The sequence below is a fragment of the Ceratotherium simum genome, chromosome 33 (assembly GCF_057802395.1).
Source record: "Ceratotherium simum simum isolate JZ-2026a chromosome 33, ASM5780239v1, whole genome shotgun sequence".
Lineage (NCBI taxonomy): Eukaryota > Metazoa > Chordata > Mammalia > Perissodactyla > Rhinocerotidae > Ceratotherium > Ceratotherium simum.
This window is the reverse complement of record NC_141932.1, coordinates 14,956,210-14,978,015: the sequence shown is the minus strand read 5'-3', so window position 1 is coordinate 14,978,015 and position 21,806 is coordinate 14,956,210. Positions and strand designations below refer to the sequence as shown.

The 21,806-nt window shown below is 59.0% G+C and overlaps 2 protein-coding genes across 3 annotated transcripts; one reads left to right on the top strand and one right to left on the bottom strand.

Moving 5' to 3' along the window:
• The first annotated feature begins 816 nt into the window (after positions 1-816).
• NPAS1 (neuronal PAS domain protein 1) lies at positions 817-17,054 on the top strand. 2 transcript variants are annotated; one of them, XM_087421473.1, is made up of 12 exons: positions 817-909; positions 1,956-2,137; positions 2,623-2,858; positions 9,252-9,325; positions 9,616-9,705; positions 11,621-11,789; positions 12,990-13,105; positions 13,246-13,403; positions 14,012-14,118; positions 14,665-14,812; positions 15,848-15,942; positions 16,280-17,054. In XM_087421473.1, the coding sequence occupies exons 2-12, from the start codon at positions 2,016-2,018 to the stop codon at positions 16,744-16,746; spliced, it is 1,782 nt and encodes a 593-aa protein (XP_087277599.1). In that variant the 5' UTR covers positions 817-909; positions 1,956-2,015; the 3' UTR covers positions 16,747-17,054. The 2 variants fall into 2 exon arrangements, with proteins under 2 accessions (XP_087277599.1, XP_004440244.1); XM_004440187.3 differs by lacking the exon at positions 817-909 and having other exon boundaries at positions 1,231-2,137.
• Positions 17,028-19,412, bottom strand: TMEM160 (transmembrane protein 160). Its single transcript, XM_004440188.3, has 3 exons — positions 19,196-19,412; positions 18,005-18,097; positions 17,028-17,360 (listed from the first exon to the last, which is right to left on the bottom strand). Exons 1-3 carry the CDS (start codon positions 19,401-19,403, stop codon positions 17,095-17,097), a joined length of 567 nt encoding a protein of 188 aa, XP_004440245.1. The 5' UTR covers positions 19,404-19,412; the 3' UTR covers positions 17,028-17,094.
• Positions 19,413-21,806: the final 2,394 nt, after the last annotated feature.

Below are 21,806 nucleotides of genomic sequence, written 5' to 3'. Positions count from 1 at the left end.
GAGACCCCCACGCCAGGCTGCTGAAGGGCCTTGGGGGAGAGAGATGTGGGATCTCCTATCAGAGTGGGGCAGGCCTGGCTCGGACACCTGGGTCCCCGTTCTCTGTGGGGGGGCGCTACGACCCCTGAGTTCCCATTGACGAGCTAATGGGGAGCTCGAATGTCAGGGTGCCGGTCCCTGCAGCCCTTGGTGGGGGCGAATTGAAGACCCCAGGATCCTGATCTCTGAAGATCTTTGGATACCTGTGTCCCGGTCCCTGAGAGGCCCGGATGCCAAATCCTGGCCTTATAAGGGAGGGTGAGCTTGGGTGTGGGGTTCCCTCCTTGTCCGGGGGGAGAGGGTGAGCTGACACCCTGAAGTTCTCCCCTGGAAAAGGAGGGTCTGGAACGCCTGGATTTGTGTCTGGAGAGGGCACTGTCGTCTGGGTCTCCACCTCTAGAGGGGGCTCGGGTGCAGGGGCCCTGCCGTGTCCCCGCTAGGGCCCCGGGACGGGGTACAGAGCTAGTGCCCGGACTCCGGGGTTCCCCTCTCGGGGTGGGGAAGCCCCGATTCCGAGGTTCTCTTTCCGGTGGGAGGGGGCTGGACCCCCGATGCTGGTGCGGAGTGAGGGGCTGGGACACCGGCCAGCCGGGGACTCGCTGGCTGGGAGCCCCCTACCGCGCACCAGGCGGGCGGGGCTGGCGCTGGGCGGGGCCGAGGGGGCGGAGACTCGGTGGGCGGGGCTACGGCAGGCCCCGCCCCCTGCCCGCCGTCCGCGCGTCTCCAAGTCCGCGAGGCCGCCGTGGGCGCGGGAACCGAGCGCCGTCCCCGCGCGCCCCGCCGAGCCCCGCGGCCCCGGGGTCTATGGGGCCGCCCCTCTGCGCCGCCCGGCCGGCCCCACGCCGCGCCCGGAGCCCGCCCCGCGGCCAGGTAACGAGGCTGGGGGTCCTGCGGAGAGGGGATGCCTGGCGCCTGGCATGAGGCGAGCGGGAACTCTTGGGTCCTACAGAAATGGGGGGCTGGAGCTCCAGTGTCCTGGGGGCCAGGGTGTGAGAAGCCTGTATCCCGAGGCTGGGGGAAGGGGCACACGGATGTTTGGGCGCGTCCTGGAGAAATAGGGGGCAGGGTGCCTGGACGCCAAGATCTAGGGCATCTGAACACCTGGTGGGGGAGGCTTGGGGGCGGCCTGGAGACTGGAAGCGGTGGGGGGGTGGGGAGAGGGCGTCCTGAACGCCTAGTCCCGGAGAAGCGAAGACCTAATGGAACACCTTCCTGGTTCTGGGGGAGCTGGATACCAGGACACTGGGTCCTGAGCGTCGCGTCCACCCGGGGGGCGTCCTCGGGCCGAGGCTGTGGCTCCCACGCCCCGGTCTTCGGAGAGGAAGTTGTGGTTGCGGAGATTTGGCGGCCCGGACACGTGGCGCCACCCGCGAGGGGCTGGGGGTGGTCCTTGGGCAGAGCACGGGCTGGGGTCCCTGCCCTCCGCCCTCCTCCCTCTTCAGCCCAGCCTGGAAAATAGGCGCATCGCAGATGCGGGGAAGCAGACTCCTGGGATGGGCTGGGGGGATGCATCCCCGGGGCAGAGGGCTCTGCGGGCTGGAGGGGGCGCGCCCGGGCCCGGCGAGGCGCGCGCCCCCCGCCCGCCTTGGGCATGCTTGGCACGCAGCGCGCGGGCCGGTCGGATCCGTATGCGCGCCGCGTGCGCCTATTGGTATGCGGGAGCCGGCCCGGCGCGGGCGTGAGGCGGGCGCGCTGGCGGGCGGCGCGGGGGAGGCGGCGGCGGGGCACGTCCGCGCCCTGAGCTTCGCCCGAGACCCGGCCAGGGTGACAGCTGCAGGCTCTGTGCCGGAGGCTCCAGGGAGGGGAAACTGAGGCACGCTCCAGCGCCAGCTCCGTGCTGGTACCCTGAGCCCCGCACGGGCCTCAGTTTCCCCGCGGATCTCCCGGGGGCCCCCTCTGGCTCCCTCCCACCGCAGGAGGCGCGGATCTCGAGACCCGCAGGCTGCTCCGGGCCCGCCTGAGCGGCCCCCGCGGAGATGGCGGCCCCCTATCCCGGCGGTGGCGGCGGAGGCGAGGCCAGACGCGGGGGCGGCCGAGGCGGCAGCATCGCGTGGGACTTTCTGCCCGGGCTCGTGGTCAAGGCCCCGCCCGGACCCTGGTGAGCAAAGCCCCGCCCCTCGGCCGGGGCCCCGCCCCCGAGGAGACGTCCGGGAGAATTCGCACCCATTTCTGCCCCGCCCCCCCAGGGGAGACGACACCCCGCTGTCCGCGTCCCCAGGGGGAATTCACAACCAGCCTTGTGCCCCGCCCCCTGGGGCTGGAATTTCTTACCCTGAGTTGCTCCCCCGTTGTTCTGTGACCCCCCCCACTGCGTTCTGCTCCTAGCCCCCTTCCTCAAAATTCACACCCAACACGCTTCATCTCCCCCCTTCCACCCCCTTCCCCCCGGAACTGACACCCAAGGTTCTGTCCCCACGGCCAGGTGTACCATTCACACTCAAGTTCTGCCCCCACCTCCGGCGTGTAGAATCCACTCCCAACGTCCCGACCCATCCCGAGGCCCCGGGGGGCGGCGCTCGCCCCCAGGCCCGGCACCCCCGAGCTCCGGGCCCGGCTGACGCCTCCTCCGCGCCGCCCGCCCAGCCTGCAGGCGCAGCGCAAGGAGAAGTCCCGGAACGCGGCGCGCTCGCGGCGCGGAAAGGAGAACCTGGAGTTCTTCGAGCTGGCCAAGCTGCTCCCGCTGCCCGGAGCCATCTCGAGCCAGCTGGACAAGGCGTCCATCGTGCGCCTCAGCGTCACCTACCTCCGCCTGCGCCGCTTCGCCGCGCTGGGGGCGCCGCCCTGGGGGCTGCGGGCCGCGGGGCCGCCGGCCGGCCTGGGTGAGTGCGCGTGCGCGGGGGGCGGGGGTCCCGGCGCCAGCCGGCGCACAGCTCCTGGATCCAGAGGGACCACCGGGTTTGGAGTGAGTCAGACCTTTTGTGTCCGTATCACGTGGCTTCTGCTCTCCAAGCCTCAGTTTATTCGTCTGCAAAATGGGCACACCAAGTAGGGACGATTTCATGAATTCTGGCCTAACCGAGGGCCTGCCAACAACCCGATCCCACCACTAGGAACTACTCTCATTTTTGTTAGAGGAGGTGTATCATTGTTATCACAAAAGAGACCCACAGCTCCATGAAGGGGACAGAGGGGACCCAGCCTCGGCCTCCCACGCACTGATGCGCAGGAAACCCGCGCACTCAGCCCTGCGGGGACCCTGGGGGGGGCTCGAGGACTCTGGAGTCTGAATGCCCAGTTCGGGAAAGAGGTGGGGAGCGTGGGGGGGGGGGGGTCAGATGGCGAGCTTCAGAAAGACTCGCCTGGGTCCTTGTCCCCACTTGGCCACTCCCCAGCGTGGCGACCCCGGCTGGTCGCCTCACCTCTCTGTGGCTCATTTGTGAAATGGGAATCGTGATGACATGCCCCCTCTGAGGGTTGAGAAGTTAATCAACCAGGTCATATGTGCAAAGGCCCTGGGCACGCCTGGTGCAGAGCGAGCCATCAGTACGTAGGACTCTGGTTATCCATGGTTACCTTGCAGGGTGGCTGGGGGCTGCGGGTTATTGAGCGTCTGTGTGCGTGTTACTGTTCTGAGCCCTGGGGACCCAGCAGGAAACTAACTAGAGGGCCGGCCCCGTGGCTTAGCGGTTAAGTGCGCGTGCTCCGCTGCTGGCGGCCCGGGTTCAGACCCCGGGCGCGCACCGACGCACCGCTTGTCCGGCCATGCTGAGGCCGCGTCCCACATACAGCAACTAGAAGGATGTGCAACCAGACATACAACTATCTACTGGGGCTTTGGGGAAAAAAAATAAATTAAAAAAAAAAAAAAGAAACTAACTAGAGAACGTCCCCGCCCTGGACAGGCCGCCATCCTAGTGGCCAAGACACAATAACGAAATAAACAAAGAAATACAATCTATAATATGTAAAACTATAGAATATGTAAAACACAGATATATATAGACACTTACTTTTATTATTATTCAGACTTTGTTATTGATAGATTCTCGGAAGTGTTATGTTATTGTTATTCTGTTTGACGTATTATCGCTTTACTCTTATTACTAAAAGACAGTGAATAGGGTTAAGCTAAGGTCACAGGTGACAGGGCCAGACCACCCCCGGCCCCTCCCCCCCAGAAGAAGGGGTGTCCTTCAGGTGGGGTTGGAGGGGCTCCAATTCCCCTCCTGCCCCGGTCCCAGGGGGAGGGGGAGAGAAAATAGCATTGATTAAGCTCGCAATAAATCACCATTTAAATTTAAATAATCCGGCTTCCCAGGCGGTAATTAGGCGAATTGACTGTCGCCGAGAGAATGCGGCATTAGCGCGCTGATTACTGTCATTACCGCGAACAACATGTGCGCCGGCAGGGGATAAACATCTTGTCTATTGTCCCCGAGCCCCGGGGACAGGAGGGGGGGCTGAGAGAGCCCCGTTGAGCCCCCCCATTGCCTGGATGGGTAACTGGGGCGGGTACGGCCGTGGACTCTCTCCCTTCCCTTCAAAATTAGGATCTTGGGGGTGTCTGCTGCTCTCCGGCGTCCCCAACAAGAGGCTGAGTGCCAGCTTCCATAGTTCAGATGGGGAAACTGAGTCAGAGAGCAGAGCATTGGGCCTCGCACTTTCGGAAGAGGAGGGGCCTCCCATGTCCTCCTCAATAATATTAATAATAATAATATACATGTCGGACACTGCTGAGCACTGGAGACAAATGAACACGCTTGAGCCTCTCAAAAATCCTAGGAGGGTCAGGGCCTCAGTCTGCCATCTGTGAAATGGCACAACAGATGTTAAAGCCTAGCAGGGGCCTCTGAGTGGGAGGAGGAGACAGGCTTGATCTCATATCAGCATCGGTCATTCATTCAACAAATGCGTATTGAACACTTGCTCTGTGCCAGGCACTGTTCCACGTGCTGGTGACAGAGCAGGGAACAGGACAAAGTCCTGCCCTCAAGGGTGGGCCTATAAACCCTGTCCCCCACCTCGCTGATCTCATCTTTTCCCCTCTCACCTCTTCAACCCCCCACACACACACTGGCCACCGTGCTGTTCCCCAGAGAAACATATTCCCACCCCAGGGCCTTTGCACTTGCTGTGCCTCCAGCAGGAACTCTCTTCCCTCTGAATGTCACCTCTTCCATAAGGCCATCTGTGACCATTCTGTGAAAAATGACAACCCCCCCCCGCCCCCAGCACTCGCTGTCTTCCTCTCCCACCTCATTTCTTTCCATAGCACTTACCATCATCAGACACTATGTATTTCTTATTTCTCTTGTTTATTGTGTGTTTCTCTCCCGCAGCACCTTGTTCCCTGAGCCTAGAATAGTGCCTGGGGCCCAGTAAGGACTCACTTCCACAGCTGGGCGACTGGAATGGAGTGAGGGGTGGAGTGAGGGGGACATCTTAATTCACAGGTCAGGCTCAGTCTCTCTGAGGAAGTGACCTTGGAGCTGAGACTGGAAGGAGGTAGGGAGCAAGTTCTGAGGAAAGCTGGAAGAAGAGCCATCCAGGCAGGGGGAACAGCAAGTGCAAAGGTCCTGGGGCAGGCAGGAGTCAGCTTGCTGGGTGCAGGCCACAGCCACAGGCCAGGGTGTCTGGAGAGGAGTAAGTGAGGCGGGGAGTGGTCAGCAGGGGCCTCGTGGGCCGTGGTGAGCACTTTGGCTGTTACCCCAAGTCAGCCAGGAGCCACGGAGGTGGTGGGTGTAGGGGCGGAAGCAGGGAGCCCAGTGAGGAGGCGAGGGCAGTGGTCCAGGAGGGCAGGGGATGGAGGAGGCAGCCAGACCAGGGTGGGGACCGTGGGGTGAAAGGTGGCTGGATTCTGGTCATTCGGCGAGGGCACAGCTATGGGACTCGCAGAAAATGGACAAGAGAAAGAGAGGGGTCAGGGCGGACAGCAAGGAACTATCTGGAAGGGTAGGGGCGCCCTGAGGTTATCCGTAGAATCCTGATGAGAATAGTGGCAGGACTCAGGAATTAGGCACCTACTCTATACAAACCCATTCCGCTCTATCGCTAGACCCATTTTACAGATGAGGCTGCGGAAAGTAGAGGTGGAAATGCCCCCTCCGGCCCGCAGGCCTGCTCCAGGGAGCGGGGCACTCTGATTACGGTGGGTGGTTCCCTCTCGCAGGCTCCCGAAGGCTAATGAGGTCCCAGCCCTTCCTCCCCGCTACCCCAGCTGGCAAATCCCTCAGGGTAATCGAGAATGGGAGGTGAAGGCCTGGGTTTCTCCCCTCTGCCCCTCAGTCCCCCTCTGTGTGTAAGGGATGATGATGGCTGGGACAATCTTTCTTCTCTAGCAGTCTCAGGCTCTGATAGAAAAAAAAAAAAAACCCCTCAGGCAATGTTTGTTGAATGACTGAGTGATGGTTGGAGTCCGGCCGTGAGGAGGAGGCAGATCTGGGAGCAGTGAAGAGCGCCCTGCTGAGTTGAGGCATTTGGGGAGGAGAAGAGGGAACTCAGGGGGAGGAGTCGGGGAGTTGGCGGGTTCGGGGATGGGGAGGCTGGGGGAGATCATTGGCATCAGTCAGCGATGGGGACAGACCCCAGGACTCCGGTCCCAGGGCTGGGGGACCCGGGATGGGGGAACAGCAATGGCTGAGCCCTCCCCCTACACACGCATCCCGACGTGCCCATTAACGCTGTTAATTGCAGCCTGTTCGGTCTGACCCGGGCTGATCCCGTGAGAGGGAAAATGAAGGAATTAGCAAAAATGACAGGGGAAAATTGCGACAATTAGCGGGCGGCATTGTTCCCGCCTGTCACCCGGCTGGTTCGCGCTGCATCTCGGGGGAGGGGTCCCCATCAACGCCCCCCCCCGAGTTATTGTTCCTGGAGCTCCAGCGGGGGTGGAAAAAGGATGTGAACGGCGGGAGGATGTTGGGGTGCTCCTGGGAGGAGGAGGCGTGGCCTGGCCGGCAGGGGGCTGGGGGCGGGGCTCGGGGGCCGCGTGGCGATGGGGAGGAGGGGGCGGGGTTTCGCCGCCCGGTGTTTTGATGGTCTGGAAGTAACAATAGTGATCACACTATTGATGCTAATGCCAGCTCTGTGTTGCCGAGCATCTGCTGGGTGCCAGGCCGGCCCTGGCCCTTTCTGGTCCTTGAGCTGCCTGAGTGCTTATCCAGCCTGTGAGGTCAGCGCTCTTAGCAAACCCACTTGACAGAGGAGAAAACCCAGGCACAGAGAGGTGAAGGGGCTGGTCCCAGGGCACACAGCCAGGGAGGGACAGCGCTGGGGCTGGACAACAGACCTGGGCCCTTAGCCCTGCAGGAGCCCCACGCTTGCGGACCCCCGAGGTCACGGAGTCCTTCCCCTAGCTCCCCGGTCTGGGCGCGGGGACCCTTGGGGGGGTCAGGGAGGGGGTGCTGGGTGGGAACAGGGTCCAGGCCCCCTGGACCTCTGCCCACCCACAGCACGGGTGTCCGGAGCCCTCTGCTCCTGCCTGTGGGGGCTGGGTCAGGGGACCGGGACTCTCTCTGCCTCTGCCTCATTCACCATCTGTCTTTCCACCACTGGCTTCTCTGTATCCCTCTCTGTGTCTCTCTTTTCTTCTGTCTCTCCATCTCGTTATGTCTCTCTGTCTTTGTCTCTTTCTGTCTCTCTACCCCTGCCTCAATTTCTCTGTCTATATATGTCTCTGTTCCCTCTCTCTCTCTTTTTTTAATTATTGAGCTAAAATTTACATAGCATAAAATTCACCATTTTAAAGCATGCAGTTCAGTGGCATTTAGTACAGGCACAATGTTGTGCAACCATCACTTCTATCTAGTTCCAGAACATTTTCACCACCCCCAATAAAACCTTGTAGCCATTAGTAGTCAGTCCCCAGACCCTCCACCCCTACCCCAGCCCCTGGCAACAGCTAGTCTATGTTTTGTCCCATGGATTTGCCTATTCTGGAGATTTCATATAAATAGAATCATACACAGTCTTTTGTGTCTGGCTTCTTTCACTCAGCATCATGTTTTCAAGGGTCATCCATGTGGTAGCATCTATCAGTACTTCATTCCTTTTCATGGCTGCATAATATTCCCTTGTATGGATATACCACATTTTGTTTATCCAGTCCTCAGTTGATGGACACTTGGGTTGCTTCCACCTTTGGGCCATTATAAATAATTCTGCTATGAACATTCATACTCAAATCTTTGCTAGAGCACCTGTTTTCAGTTCCTTTGGGTCTATACCTAGGAGTGGAATTGCTGGGTCATATGATAACTCTATGTGTAACTTATTGAGGAACGGCCAAACTGTTTTCCAGAGCAGCTGCACCATTGTACATTCCCACCAGCGATGCGTGGGGTTTCCTATTTCCCATCACCCTCGTCAACACTTCTTTTCTTTTCTTTTCTAGTCATCCTAGTGGGTGTGAAGTGGCCTCTCATTGTGGTTTTGATTTGCGTCTTGCTAGTGACTAATGATGTTGAGCATCTTTTCATGTGCTTATTGGCCGTTTGTCTATCTTCTTTGGAGAAATGTCTATTCAAGTCCTTTGCCCATTTTTGAATTGGGTTGTTTGTCTTTTTGTTGAATGGTAACGTCTTTCTTTCTCTAGTCCATTATGTCTCTCTGTCCATCTATTTGTCTCCCTGTGTCTTTGTCTCTCAATATCTCTGTCTCTCCCTGTCTGTCTGTCTGTCTGTCTCTCTTTCCTTTTCAGTCTCCTCTCTGTCTCCTTCTTATCCTTCAGGTCTGAGCTCAAACGCTCCCTCCTCCCATGGGCCTTACCCCATTCTTCTTTATTCACACCATCTATTCAATTCTCCGTAGCACTGGCCACTGATGATAATTCTATATTTGTTCGTTGCTTGCTTGTTTATCTGCCCCTGGCCTGGGTGCCCTGTGAGGGCAGGACTGGGCTCTCCCAGTCACCTCTGTGTCCCCAGCACTACTTAGCACAGGGCCCAGTACACGGTTGGTGCTCAGGGCAAGTTTGTGGAATGAATGAATGGATGAATGAATGAATCCCTTTCTGCATCTCCTGGTGTCTCTCTGTCTCTGTGTGTCTCAGTCTGTCTGTCTGTCTGTCTGTCTGACCCACCTCTGCCCCTTCCACTCTTTCCCACACCCCGTGTCTCTCCCCCGAGGGCCCAGGGCCCCCAGTACCCCAAGATGGCTGCAGGCCTGGGGCCACGAGAAGGAGGTCTGTAGCCTGGCTCCCTGGGGGCCTGCGCAGAAGGCCAGGGGTCAGCCAGAGCAACAGGCCCCGGCCTCACCCCTGCCTCTGCCCCAAGCCCCAGGCCGCAGGGGCCCCGTGGCGCTGGTCTCCGAAGTCTTCGAACGGCACCTGGGAGGACACATTTTGCAGGTGAGGCCCCTTCCCTGCCGCTGCTCCTTGCTGCCACCTGGTGGCCGCCTCCAGAGAACAGCGCCCTTTTCTCCAGCATCCATTCCGTGGGGAGCCCCAGGCTGGGAGGGTGAATTCTCCGGCTCCCCCTCCTACCTGCCCCTTTCGAGGACCAGCAAAGCCCCCTCCCCACCCAGAATAATCCATCCTAGGCAGAGATCCAGATTTCAGAACCTCTTACCACTTGCCAGCTGGACAGACAGACAGATGCCAGGCCCTCCTCTCCCCGTCCCTGTCTCTCCCCATTCTAGTCCCTGGACGGCTTCGTGTTTGCCTTGAACCAGGAAGGGAAGTTCCTCTACATCTCAGAGACGGTCTCCATTTATCTGGGCCTCTCACAGGTAAGGGGCGTGCAGCGGGCTGGCTGGGCTGCCTCAGCCACCAACTCCCTTGCTGGCCCATGCCTGCCCTTTCTCCTGGCCTCCCCATCCCAGCATGAAAATGGACTGAATCTGTGCTTCCCAAAGTGCGTTCCTTGGAACCCCACATGGCACCGAATATATGGCTCCTCCTCACAGGCAGAGGAGGGTTATTAAAGTAACAGGTCAATCTGAAGAAAGCAAATGAGCAGAAAGACCAGTTTGCCCACGAGTGGTTCCCCAAATGTACTGTATTTGCCAAAACTTGTTTCTTCTAACAATTGTAAAGGCTTACAGCAATTCGTATTGGACGGGCTTGGGTGTTGCCGGCTGTGGGTGATTTTCTGTGGCATTTGAGTGGACTGGCTTTCGTTTTGTCTTTATTCCAGCCCACTGTTTCTGCCCCAGCTCACGCAACTGGTGGCCGAATGGTAAAAGGAGGGCAGGGGGAAGCTGAAAGCCCCATCCCTGGAGTCCTGGCTCCTTGTGACATCTTGGGCTTTGCCAATCTACTCAACACAAATTGCTCTCAGTTCTTATCGTTTTTACAGAGATTTTGGCAAATGGTAAAATTAGAAAATTCGATGTGTTGGTATTTAGCCTTTGCGAGCAGCTTTTCAGTGAGTCGTTAGAGATTCCCGGAGGAGGAAGGCTCTGAAGGAAGGGGCATATCGACAAGAGGAAGGGAGGGAGGATGAGTGGAGGAAAGGGCTGAATGAGGGGGAGGAGTTCAGAGGGATGAGGGATAGAGGGAGGCCTGTGACCCCAAGCCAGGGAGCAGTGGAGCCGTGGGAAGCTTCTGAGAGGAGGAGGGTGTTCACATGAGTAACTTGTGGGGACTGGAGGTGAAGACCAGTGAGGATGCGGGGCAGGAACGCAGTGGGGAGAAGATGGGCGCCTGGACTGGGGAGGCGTCGAGAGAAGGGGACTGCAGGGAGAGACCTGGGGAGCCAAATTGAATGGAAAAGTCTGTCTGATTGAAAGGTTCTAACTCTCTAAAGAGTTCGAGGGGTCGGCCCCGTGGTGTAGTGGTTAAGTGCGCGCGCTCTGCTGCTGGTGGCCCGGGCTTGGATCCCAGGCGTGCAGCGACACACCGCTTGTCTGGCTATGCTGTGGCGGCGTCCCATATAAAGTGGAAGAAGATGAGCACAGATGTTAGCCCAGGGCCAGTCTTCCTCAGCAAAAAGAGAAGGATTGGCATCAGATGTTAGCTCAGGGCTGATCTTCCTCACAAAAAAAAAAAAAGTTCGAGAACCATTCCACTGCTTGTGTCCTGAGTTCCATTCCTGCTGAGACATCGTGTGATTCATTTCAGGACACAGTTGTTTGCTGTACGGAGGGGGGAATGAGTATGTGGGAGCTGGGTAAATGGAGGCTATGACATTCCCCCATCCCAACCCCCTACACGGCTCCTTCTTAACAGAGTAGGAAGGGGCAGAACATACTTAATAGCTATTGAGTTTAAAGTGGGAGGGCATGAGAAAAGCCTAAGTTTGTATCCTCTTTTAAAAAGGTTAAAAAAAAAAAAAGAAGAAGAGGGCCGGCTCCGTGGCTTAGCGGTTAAGTGCGCGCGCTCTGATGCTGGCGGCCCGGGTTCGGATCCCGGGCACGCCCCAAGGCACCACTTCTCCGTTCAGCGCGAGGCCGAGTCCCACGTACAGCAACTAGAAGGATGTGAACCTATGACATACAACTATCTGCTGGGGCTTTGGGGGGAAAAAAATGAATAAATAAAATCTTTAAAAAAAAAAAAAAAGAAGAAGAAAAATTCTAGTAAATACAAAGGCTAGCATGAAGCGCGCCTGCGTGTAGGCGAGTGAGCCAGAGGCCGACTGGGCGGGCGAGTGACTGCGCGCGCACCTCACCCGGCCCCTGCATTCCCCCCCGTCGCCGGCAGGTGGAGCTGACAGGCAGCAGCGTCTTTGACTACATCCATCCGGGGGACCACTCCGAGGTGCTGGAGCAACTGGGGCTGCGGGCCCCCACCCCCGGGCCCCCCACCCCACCTTCCGTCCCGTCCTCTTCCTCCTCCTCCTCCTCCTCGCTTGCGGATACCCCCGAGATCGGTAATTCCAGGGGCCCCAGAGAATGAGGGCTGAGGGTAGATCAGGGGACACCGGGTCCGCTGTATCCAGCCATGTTTCATTTATACAAAAACTCGTTAAGAGTTGTGCAAAGCACGTTTTTGTAAAAATGAATCAAAGTCTAAACTGAGGCAGGAGATTTGGCTCCCTAAAATTGCCTGGCTACGCGAGATGTGAGCCTTAGAAAGACCACTCTGGCTGCTCAGAGGTGCCCATGAGCGGCAGAGGGAACCAGACTGGTAAATACCAACGACGCCTGCTTATTGGGCACTTACACATGCTGTGCCTTTAAGCACATAATTTCATGAATCCCAACCCCACAAAGCAGGAACTATTACTAGCTCCATTTTCCAGAGGAGGAAACTGAGGCACAGCACAGAGAGGTTAAGTTAATTGCCCCAGGCCACACAGCTGGAAGAGGCTGAGTTGGACTCCAGCCTGGGTTTGTCTGGCTCCAGGATCTGTGCTTCTAACCCTTCTCTCCCCTGGAAAATTCCAAAAACATCCGGGCTATCAGCAGTGCTGGCAAGTTTGGGAGATGTTTGTGAGACTGTCAGGGAGGGTGACTGTGTTTGCACCTAAGTTTGAGGCCTGGGGTCATCTGTGTGAGCATATTTTTAAGACTGTCTCAAGGGGGTTTATGGAATAATCTGTATTTGTGAGTCTTATTTGTTGCTATACCCCGAGCCCCTGCTCTGTGCCCAGCCCTGTGCTGGGAGGGCTGGCAACACAGTCGTGACAAGAGCCCAGCCCCACCCTCCCAGGACCCATAGTCCAGTGGGGGAGACTCACCCATCCCCAGAGAGTGACGACACAGAGTGGGCAGGCTGGGATGCGAGACCCCAGAGCGAGTGGCTGACCCAGCCTGGGGGTTAGGGAGGGCTTCCTGGAGGAGGAGACGCCTGACCTGGCCCAAATTTTTAGGTGAGGAGCTGGGCTTTCTCCCAGAAGTCCTAGGGAGCCATGGCAGGTTCAGAGCAGGGGAGGGACAAGGTGGGACCTGAGCTTTAGAAAGACCCGGCTGGCTGGCTGGCTGCTGCTCGGAGGGGGCGTTAGTGTACAAGGTCCGTGAGTTTCTCTGAGTGGCCATGACCCCGTGTCCGGCTGGCTCTGCAGGGGACAGAGGTGGCCCGTGCGGTTCCTCTTCAGGACCCCGTAACCTCCCTTCACTCTCCGCCCCAGAGACCAGCCCCACCGAGGCGCCCGCCTCCTCCTGGGTGCAGGAGCGCTCGTTCTTCATCCGCATGAAATCCACCCTCACCAAGAGGGGGCTGCACGTGAAGGCCTCGGGGTACAAGGTGGGTGTGAGCCCTTTGGTCCCCTCCCCGGCCCGGGGTGGGGGGCTCCTGCAGTCCCGCCTGCCATGTCCCCGTGCCCCAGCGCCTGAGGGTGACAGCCGGAGCCAGGCCCCGCCTCCAGCCACGCCCACCGCCTGCAGGTCATCCACGTGACCGGCCGCCTGCGGGCCCGCGCCCTGGGCCTCGTGGCCCTCGGCCACACGTTGCCCCCGGCCCCGCTGGCTGAGCTGCCCCTCCACGGACACATGATCGTCTTCCGGCTCAGCCTGGGGCTCACCATCCTTGCTTGTGAGAGCAGGTACCGGGCTTGGGGCCGAGGCGGGCGGAGGGGGGCGCACAGAAGTCAGGGGGCGCATCGGTCTGTGGCCTGGGGCACTGGGGAGCCATGGGAGGCGGCAGAGCAGCGGAGCACCGGGGGTGACGGGAAGAAGGAGTGAAGGCAGAGGCTGGGGCGCAGCCTTTGGGGCTGGAGGGGGCGCTGCGCTTGATTCTGAGGCCCAAGCCCTCCGTCCGCAGAGCGCCGCCCACCCTCCCATCCCATTTCTCTCTCACCCTCTCTGGGCTCTCGTCTCTTATCCACTCTCTCCTGCACCACGCGGGGGGGGGGGGGGGGGGGGGGGGGGAATTCGGTGAACTAGTCCCCACACTCTGAGCATCTCCGGAGTACCTGGGCCACCCCACACCCAGGAGTGCCAGCTGCCTGAGTGCCCATAGCCACCCCAGGAGGGTCACTATTATTGTAAATATTCTCACGCCCATTATACAGAGGGGAAAACTGAGGCCCAGAGCACTCCAGAGCAAGGGTTTGGACCCTGGGTGATTTTGGAGCCCACTCTGCCTCTTTTTCCCCACTCCCTGGTCTCGGACCCCTCCTCCCCTCCTCTCTCTGTCACCCCCTGCCCTCAGAGTCAGCGACCACATGGACCTGGGGCCCTCGGAGCTGGTGGGCCGCAGCTGCTACCAGTTTGTCCACGGACAGGATGCAGCCAGGATCCGCCAAAGCCACCTGGACCGTGAGAACCCCTCACCCCAGACCTGAGTACTCCCAATGCCCCGCTGCCTGGAAGTCCTTCTTCGGGGCTGACCACAGTCCCTCCTGCTGCCAACTCCAGGAGCTCAACTCAGTCCAGCAAGAGCAGCAAAGAGACTCTGAGCAATGGCTCAGGATGTGGGGTGGGAGTCAGGGGGCCTGGGGGTCTCTTGGACCCACCCTTAAAAATCCAGGGGCCTTGATGCTGGCTTACCTCTGCCTTTCTGACTCTGGCTGTCTCTCTCTCTCTCCTTTGGCCTTTCTCTCTGCTCCTCACGGTCTCCCCCTTTCTGTCCCCCGTGTCTCCCCGTCTCTCCGCACTCGTCTCCCCGTCTCTCCGCACCTGTCTCCCCATCTGTCTCTGCACCGGTCTCCCCATCTCTCTCCACACCTGTCTCCCCATCTCTGCACCCGTCTCCCCTCCGCCCATCCCCTGTCCGCCCCCTCCCTGTGTCTGCTGACCCGCCTCTCCCCCTCTGCCCGTCGCCCCTCCCCGCCCCCGCCTCTGTGGCCCCTGGGCGGGGCCCAGTGCTGGACAAGGGTCAGGTGATGACCGGTTACTACCGCTGGCTGCAGCGCGCCGGGGGCTTCGTGTGGCTGCAGTCCGTGGCCACCGTGGCCGTGAGCGGGAAGAGCCCTGGGGAGCGCCACGTGCTCTGGGTCAGCTATGTGCTCAGGTGAGGATCGCGCCCCCCCCATCCCACAGGGGGCTCGGAACCCCCTCCCGAAGATTCTCCCCACCTCAGCGTAGGAGCTCTTCAGGGAGGGCTGCTAGAAGAGGACAAGCCCCGAGGGGTTTGAAAACATGAAGGGGAGAGGGGGACAATGGGGAGAGGCAGTGGGGCGGGAGTGACACTCTCTCCTAGGGAGGCAGGTTCGAAGCGGCCTCGGGCCGACCTTGAGGGACTGGACTTGATTCCGGGCACTGGGGAGCCATGGCAGGCTCTCACCGGGGGAGGGCCACAGAGCAGAGCGACGGACAGAAAGAAGCTAGAGGTGGGAAGAACATTCCAGGCTGAGGGCACAGCCTCGGCAAAGGCTCAGAGCAACCACCGACTGGTCCAAGGAACTCAAGGGAGCGCTCGGGGCTGGAGTGGTCGTGAGAGACGAACCTGAGGAGGATGGTGGGGGCACTGGGGAGCCGTGGAGCGGCTAAGGCTGGGAGGGTCACAGTCAGATCCGCTTTTTGGACAGAGCCCTCTGGCTGCCGTGAAGAGGGGATCTGAGGGACAAGGCAGGGGCTGGGAGACCAGGGAGCAGGGGTGGCGGGTCCTGGGAATGGCTGGCAGTACAGGTGGGGGAGGGGAGGCAGCCGTCCACTGCCCCCCCAGGCCTCTGGCTTTGCTGGGCCTGGATCCGGGCCTCTGAGAGGACAGCAGGTTTGGAAGGAAGATGCTGAGGTCAGATGAGCAGGAGGTACCCAGGGGACACGTAGGTGGGGACATCCGGGGGCCACGGGCTGCACAGGTCTGGCCTCAGGAGACAGGGCCAAGCTGGGCTAGAAGCCAGCTTGGAGTTTGGGGGTCCAGGGATGAGTCATAAGTGCCTGGGGGTGCGGGCTCAACAGTCACTGGAGGGGGGAGGGGTCTACACTCGCAGAGGGGGAGGGGAAGTCTACACTTGCAAGACTGGGGGGCAGGAGGGAGCCCACCCTCACCAGAGGCTGGGTGGCGCGGGACCCCTGGCTCCCAACCCCATCTGTCTTGTCCCAGCCAAGCCGAGGGCAGCCAGACACCTCTGGACGCCTTCCAGCTTCCAGCCAGTGTGGCCCGTGAGGAAGTGCCCAGCCCGGAGCCAGAGCCCACAGGTGAGCCCCACCGCCCACCCCAACCCCGGAGGGGCTCCGAGCGGCCTCTGGGACCTGCGCTGTCCAGTCCGGAAGCCGCTAGCCACATGCGGCTGTTTACATAACAATTCAAATTAAAAACTCAGTTCCTCAGTCGTCGTCACATCTCAAGGGCTCAGTCGCCATATGTGGCCAGTGGCTAATGTGTCGGATGGTGCAGATGTGGGACATTTCCATCAAAACCACCCCAGCTGAGACCCACAGGTCCAGACGGCAGAGCACAGCTCCACTCCACAGATGGGAAGACTGAGGGCTGGGGACGCGCACACACAGGCCCTTGCGGATCCTTCTCTTCCAGAGCCAGAGCCTCCAGCGGGAGGGAAGCAGGCTGCACCCTCGGCCAAGGATGAGAAGGCCCCCCAGACCCGGGGCAAATGCATCAAAGTGGAGCCCGGGCCCGGGGACACTAAAGACCCGGAGGACAGTGGGGACGAGGAACCGTCCAGCCAGCCAGCCCCGCTGCGGCCTGAGTTCACCTCCGTCATCCGGGCGGGGGCCCTGAAGCAGGACCTGGCGCGGCCGTGGGGCCTGGCGCCCCCTGGGGCCGCACCCCCTGCCCTGCTGCACGCCGGCTTCCTGCCGCCCGGCGTCCGGGGCCTGTGCACGCCGGGCACCATCCGCTACGGCCCCGCGGAGCTGGGCTTCGTGTACCCACACCTGCAGAGGCTGGGCCCCGGCCCCGCCTTCCCCGAGGCCTTCTACCCCACGCTGGGCCTGCCCTACGCGGGGCCCCCGGGCACCAGGGTGCCGCGGAAGGGGGACTGAGGACTGGGAGAGCCGCCTGCAGACTGGACTCTGGGGATGCGTGGGGCCCAAGGGGCCAGGGCTCTCAGCCCCATCGGCCCTGCCTGAGAATTAAACACCTGCCCCGCCCTGTGGCTCCGTCTCTGCGCGCCGTGGAGCTCCTCTCTCCTTCCTTCTCCTTCTTGGTGACTCCACCTGCCTCTGTCGCCTCCCAGGCCACCTGTCCCTTCCCTCCCCCCGCGCTCCATGCCCCTCCAGGCCCAGCCTTCCCCAGGTAGCAGGAACCACACGGGGAATCGGGAGCGAGGGAAGGGTCAGGTTTTAATGTCCCGGCCGTCCAGCGCCCGGCCCGGCCCCGCGGCCCGCTGCTCACTCGGGCGGGGGCCGGCCCGCGTCATCGGGGCCCTCGGCGGCGGCCGTCCCGTCGTCCTCGGGCACCAGCTCCACGTCCAGCTCCAGCTGGCCCATGTAGAGGCCCACGGCACAGGCCCAGAGCAGGCCGGCGGCCAGCACGGCGCCCACGCCCGCCGCCGCGCCCCCCAGCGAGAGCTGCATGGGCCCGCGCAGCGCCGCCAGGCCCACCACGTAGGAGGCGCCGCCCCACACCACGCACAGGCCGCCCAGCAGGAAGAAGCCTGTGGAGGGGGCGGAGGCCGCGTCAGGGGAGGGCACCCGAGGGCCTGGGCCCAGGCTGGGGCTGCGACGCGTCGGGGGGTGGAGGCCAGGGTCAGGGAGCCAGGTCCCGGGCACCCGGGGGGGTCAGTGGACTGAGATGCAGTTAGACAGGGGATGGGGCAAACTCAGGGGCAGAGGAGGGGTCAGGCCAGGACAGAGCCAAGGTCGGGGGCCTGAGAAGGAATCAGGGGGTGTCTAGACTTGGAGGTGGGGTCCAGGATCAGAGGAGGGGTGGGGGGCTGGTCTCAGAGCAAAGAGGGTTGGAGAGGCAGAAGCAGGGCCAAGCCGGGGGTGGGCCAGCATGAGGGGCTGCGACCAGGACCCTCATCTTTGTTGAGATATTGGATTGGAGGGAGTGAAGACCCCCAGCCATGCCCTGGGCCACCCCCTCAGGTAGGGGTGAGGTACCACCTCAAGAGGTGGGGGGTGGGGCAGGTGGAAGGCCCACAGAAGTGAGGGTGAGGGGTCTTCTGGTGGGGGAAGGATGAGGGGTTTTACACTTACTATGGGGGGATGGAGCAGGACGCAATCTACACTAACCAGGGAGGGGGGCTCTATTTTCCCCAGTAGGGGAGGGGGGGCGACAGTGGGGGTCTGCACTCACCATAGGCGGCTTCCCGACCCATGTCACTCTGCATGAAGGAGATGACCCCGATGCCCGAGGCCAGGAGGCCATTGCGGAACCAGGAGAGGAAGGCTGGAGGGAGGGGGCAGAGGAGGGAACAGAAATCAGCATCAGCCCAAACCTTATCCCCAGACCCCTCAGCCCAGACAGTGAAACTGAGAGGCTTAATCTCATCCCACCACCCCCTCCCACCCCACATCCCCACCTCTTCCTGGCGGGCCCCCCACATAACCCTATCCCCCCAAACCCTCTCTCGCCTCCCTCCCTCTCCCCCAAACTCTGCAACACCAAAGATTCAAGAGTCTCTCTAGAAGCTAGGACCGAAATTGCAGCACCTAAGACCCCAAGAGGGCATCTTGGTCAACCCCCTCCCCACATGTGTATCCCCACGGGTCGCCCCGCACACTTCCCCTCGGACCCCGGGACAAACAGCTCCCCCACCCCAGGCCTCTCTCCAGCCTCCCTCTTCAGTTTTCCTCAAAAAACTACCCCTATGTCTGCAACCGAGCGTGTCCTTCCTTGACGTCATTCACATCCTTTCAAGTCTCAGGTGTGGCGCTAACGGGCCAGTGGGGTTACAAGCCCCCGACCCCTACCCCATCCTCTCTAGATGACCCGTCCTTTCCCATCCAGGCTCCGCCCCCCATAAGGCCCCTCCCCCAGCAGCCTGGATCACCTCGCCCTCCAATCAGCCCCGAGCTTTTTTCCTATTGGTTGTTCTTCCTCCAATCGGGAACTTGCCCCTCTTCTGTGGGGATCCACACTCCCGCCTTATGCAGTAGTGGTCTCCTCTGTAATCTGAACTGGCCCCTCCAAAGCGGACCCCTCTTGTAAGCCACTCTCTTGCCCTGAGCCCTATTTGGAAGCCTCCCTCATGCGGACAGCGCAATTGTATGAGGCTGCCCGTCCTAGCCCGACCAGCCTCTCCGCTGCCCACTGCACCCCACTAACCTGGACCCACTGTCCCATCCGCAAGCCCTTCTATGCGGACACGCTGCGCTCCTGCAGCCTGCACTTCCCTGCGCTTACACGGAAGCCTTTCTCCCTCCTGAGCCCGGGTCCTGCTCCAGCAGAAGCCCCGCCCCTGTCCCCCACACGCGCGCGGGCTGCTCGGCTCTCCAGACCCCTCGCCCACCCGGGCCGACCCCAGCCCCAGCCCGGGTCCCAGACCTGTCTCATGCGCCTTCCGGAGCAGCCAGGCGTCCGCGCGATCCAGCTCGGACACGGGGGGCGGCGAGGCCCCTGCACGGGGGCCGTGGCCGGGGGCGAAGGACCCCCGGGCGCCCCCGCTCCGGGGCCGCGGAGGCGGCAGCAGCACCCCCCTGAAGCGGAGTCGGGCCAGGCGGGCGGCCCGAGCCCACCACCAGCCTCCTCCCATGGTTCGCACCAAGGCCGCCGCTAAACGCCCCGCCCCACGGGCCGCCCGTAGGCTGAACCACACGTCAGTCAGGCTTAGAGGCTTATCCATTGGTTGGGCGCGCGCCACTCAGGCCCAGTACGTACTGTCCATTGGTCAGAACAGCGGTGATTCCCTCCTCTGTCATTTGTGCCGGTACTGCGCGTCCCACCTTACTTCTGCCGCTGGACTACGAATCCCGGCGCTCATTGCGCCAAGGGGTAGGCCGGTCTTCAGAAGCCAGAGGCGCGATGTCTGCTGGGCCTTGTAGTTTTTGTTAATAACGTTAATCATTCCAATGGTCAAAAATCAAAAACAAAACAAAACTCACAGTGCTTAATATATAACCTTTGCAAAATCTCAAAGAGCCCAGAGGAAAAAGAAAATCTCACGATTAATTCTACCAATGAGCCGTTACTGCTAATATTTTGTTATATGCCTGTTCCATCTTTTTTTCTATGCAGATGTAAAATGAGGTGCCGTTTAACAAACTAGATTTTTTCATATAACAACAAATCGTGAACACTGACCAGTGGCATTGACGATTTTTCCACAGCATAATTTTTTATTTTGGAAATATTGTTTATTTTGAACATGGTACAAGATGCAAAAGTCACAAAATGGCCTAATGAAAAGTAATTCCCACCCCCTCCCCCAGCAGGCCAGTTCCCGTCCCCCACTCCACAGAGTCAAGTTTAATGGTTCATACTGATGCACTATAAGGACATCCCACGAGTTGATCCCAGGCCCTAAGTTGTTGCCAATTTTCCCCGCTATAAACAACTGTAGTTCCTTTTAGGTCTAAGCTTATGTCCGCGTTGGGTGGGACCTGATCCCGCTGGCAAACTTCAGCAGCCAGCTTCTGCCTCTGGGTGCACACGTGGCTTTGTATATCCCCTTACTAACTGTGTCATAATGATCTCTATCCTTATCTGTCTCTGCCATCAGGCTGTCAGCTTCCGGTGGACTGGGTCCTTGATTGACACGTCTCTATGTCCGCCCCCCACCCCCACCCAATATAGGTAGGGGACTTCGTAAATAATAATAGCAAACATTTACCAATGGCATACTCTATGCCAGGAATTGTGTTAATAATTCCTAATTGTGCTAAATAATGCCATTTATTCCTCATTGTAACCCTAGGAGTTGAGGATTAGAATATTCCCTCTTTTATAGAGGAAAACAGCAAGGCTCAGAGAAGTGAGGTAATAAAAGTTGATGTTTACTGAGCGCTAACCATGTGTCAGACACTGTACTCTTGCTGTACATGGAAAGTCATTAAATCCTCAGAATAACCCTGTGTGATATGTGCCATCACTATCCCCATTTTACAGAGGAGGAAGAAAGAGAGGGTAAATTAGTTGCTCTAAATCACATAGCTAGTTAGACAAGTCCAATGGCAATTACTAGCCACCGTGCCATGTAGTTTAAACTCATTCATTCATTCAACAAGTATTTACTGAGCACTTGCTCTCTGATAGCATTATGCTACACATTTGGGATAACTCAGTAAACAAAACAGACAAAATTCTCTGAACTTCTTCCATCTGATAAAGGGCATCTACAAAAAACGTACAACTAGCATCATTCTTAGTGGTGAAATGTTGACTGCTTTCCCCCTAAGACTGGAAAGAAAGCAAGGATTTCCACTCTCACCACTTAATCAACATTGTATTGGAGGTTCTAGCTAATGCAATAAGGCAAGAAAAAAAAAGAGGCATAAAGATCAGATAGAAGAAGGAAAATTGTCAGTATTTGCACGTGATGTGATTGTTCATGTAGAAAATTCTAAGCAATCAAAATAACTGCTAAAACTAATAAACGAATTTAGCAAGTTTGCAAGATACAAGATCAATATACAAAAATCAATTTTATGTTTACATACTAGCAGGAAATGATTGTAAAATGAGGTTAACAATAATTGCCTTCAGGGCTGGCCCCGTGGCGCAGCAGTTAAGTGCGTGCACTCTGCTGCGGTGGCCCGGGGTTCGCAAGTTCGGATGCCGGCGTGCACCGACGCACCACTTGTCAAGCCATGCTGTGGCTGCATCCCACATAAAGTAGAGGAAGATGGGCACGGATGTTAGCCCAGGGCCAATCTTCCTCAGAAAAAAGAGGAGGATTGGCATCAGATGTTAGCTCAGGGCTGATCTTCCTCACCAAATAAATGAATAAATAAATAAAAATAATTACCTTTATAATAGCATCAAAACCAAAAATATCTAGGAATAAATTTAACAAAAGACATGCAAGATTTCTACACTGAAAACTACAAAATATTGTTGAGATACATTAAAGAAGATCTAAATAAATGGAGATATATACTATGTTCATGGATTGGAAAACTCATGGCTCTCAAGGAGCTTACATTCTAGAGGGATAGGC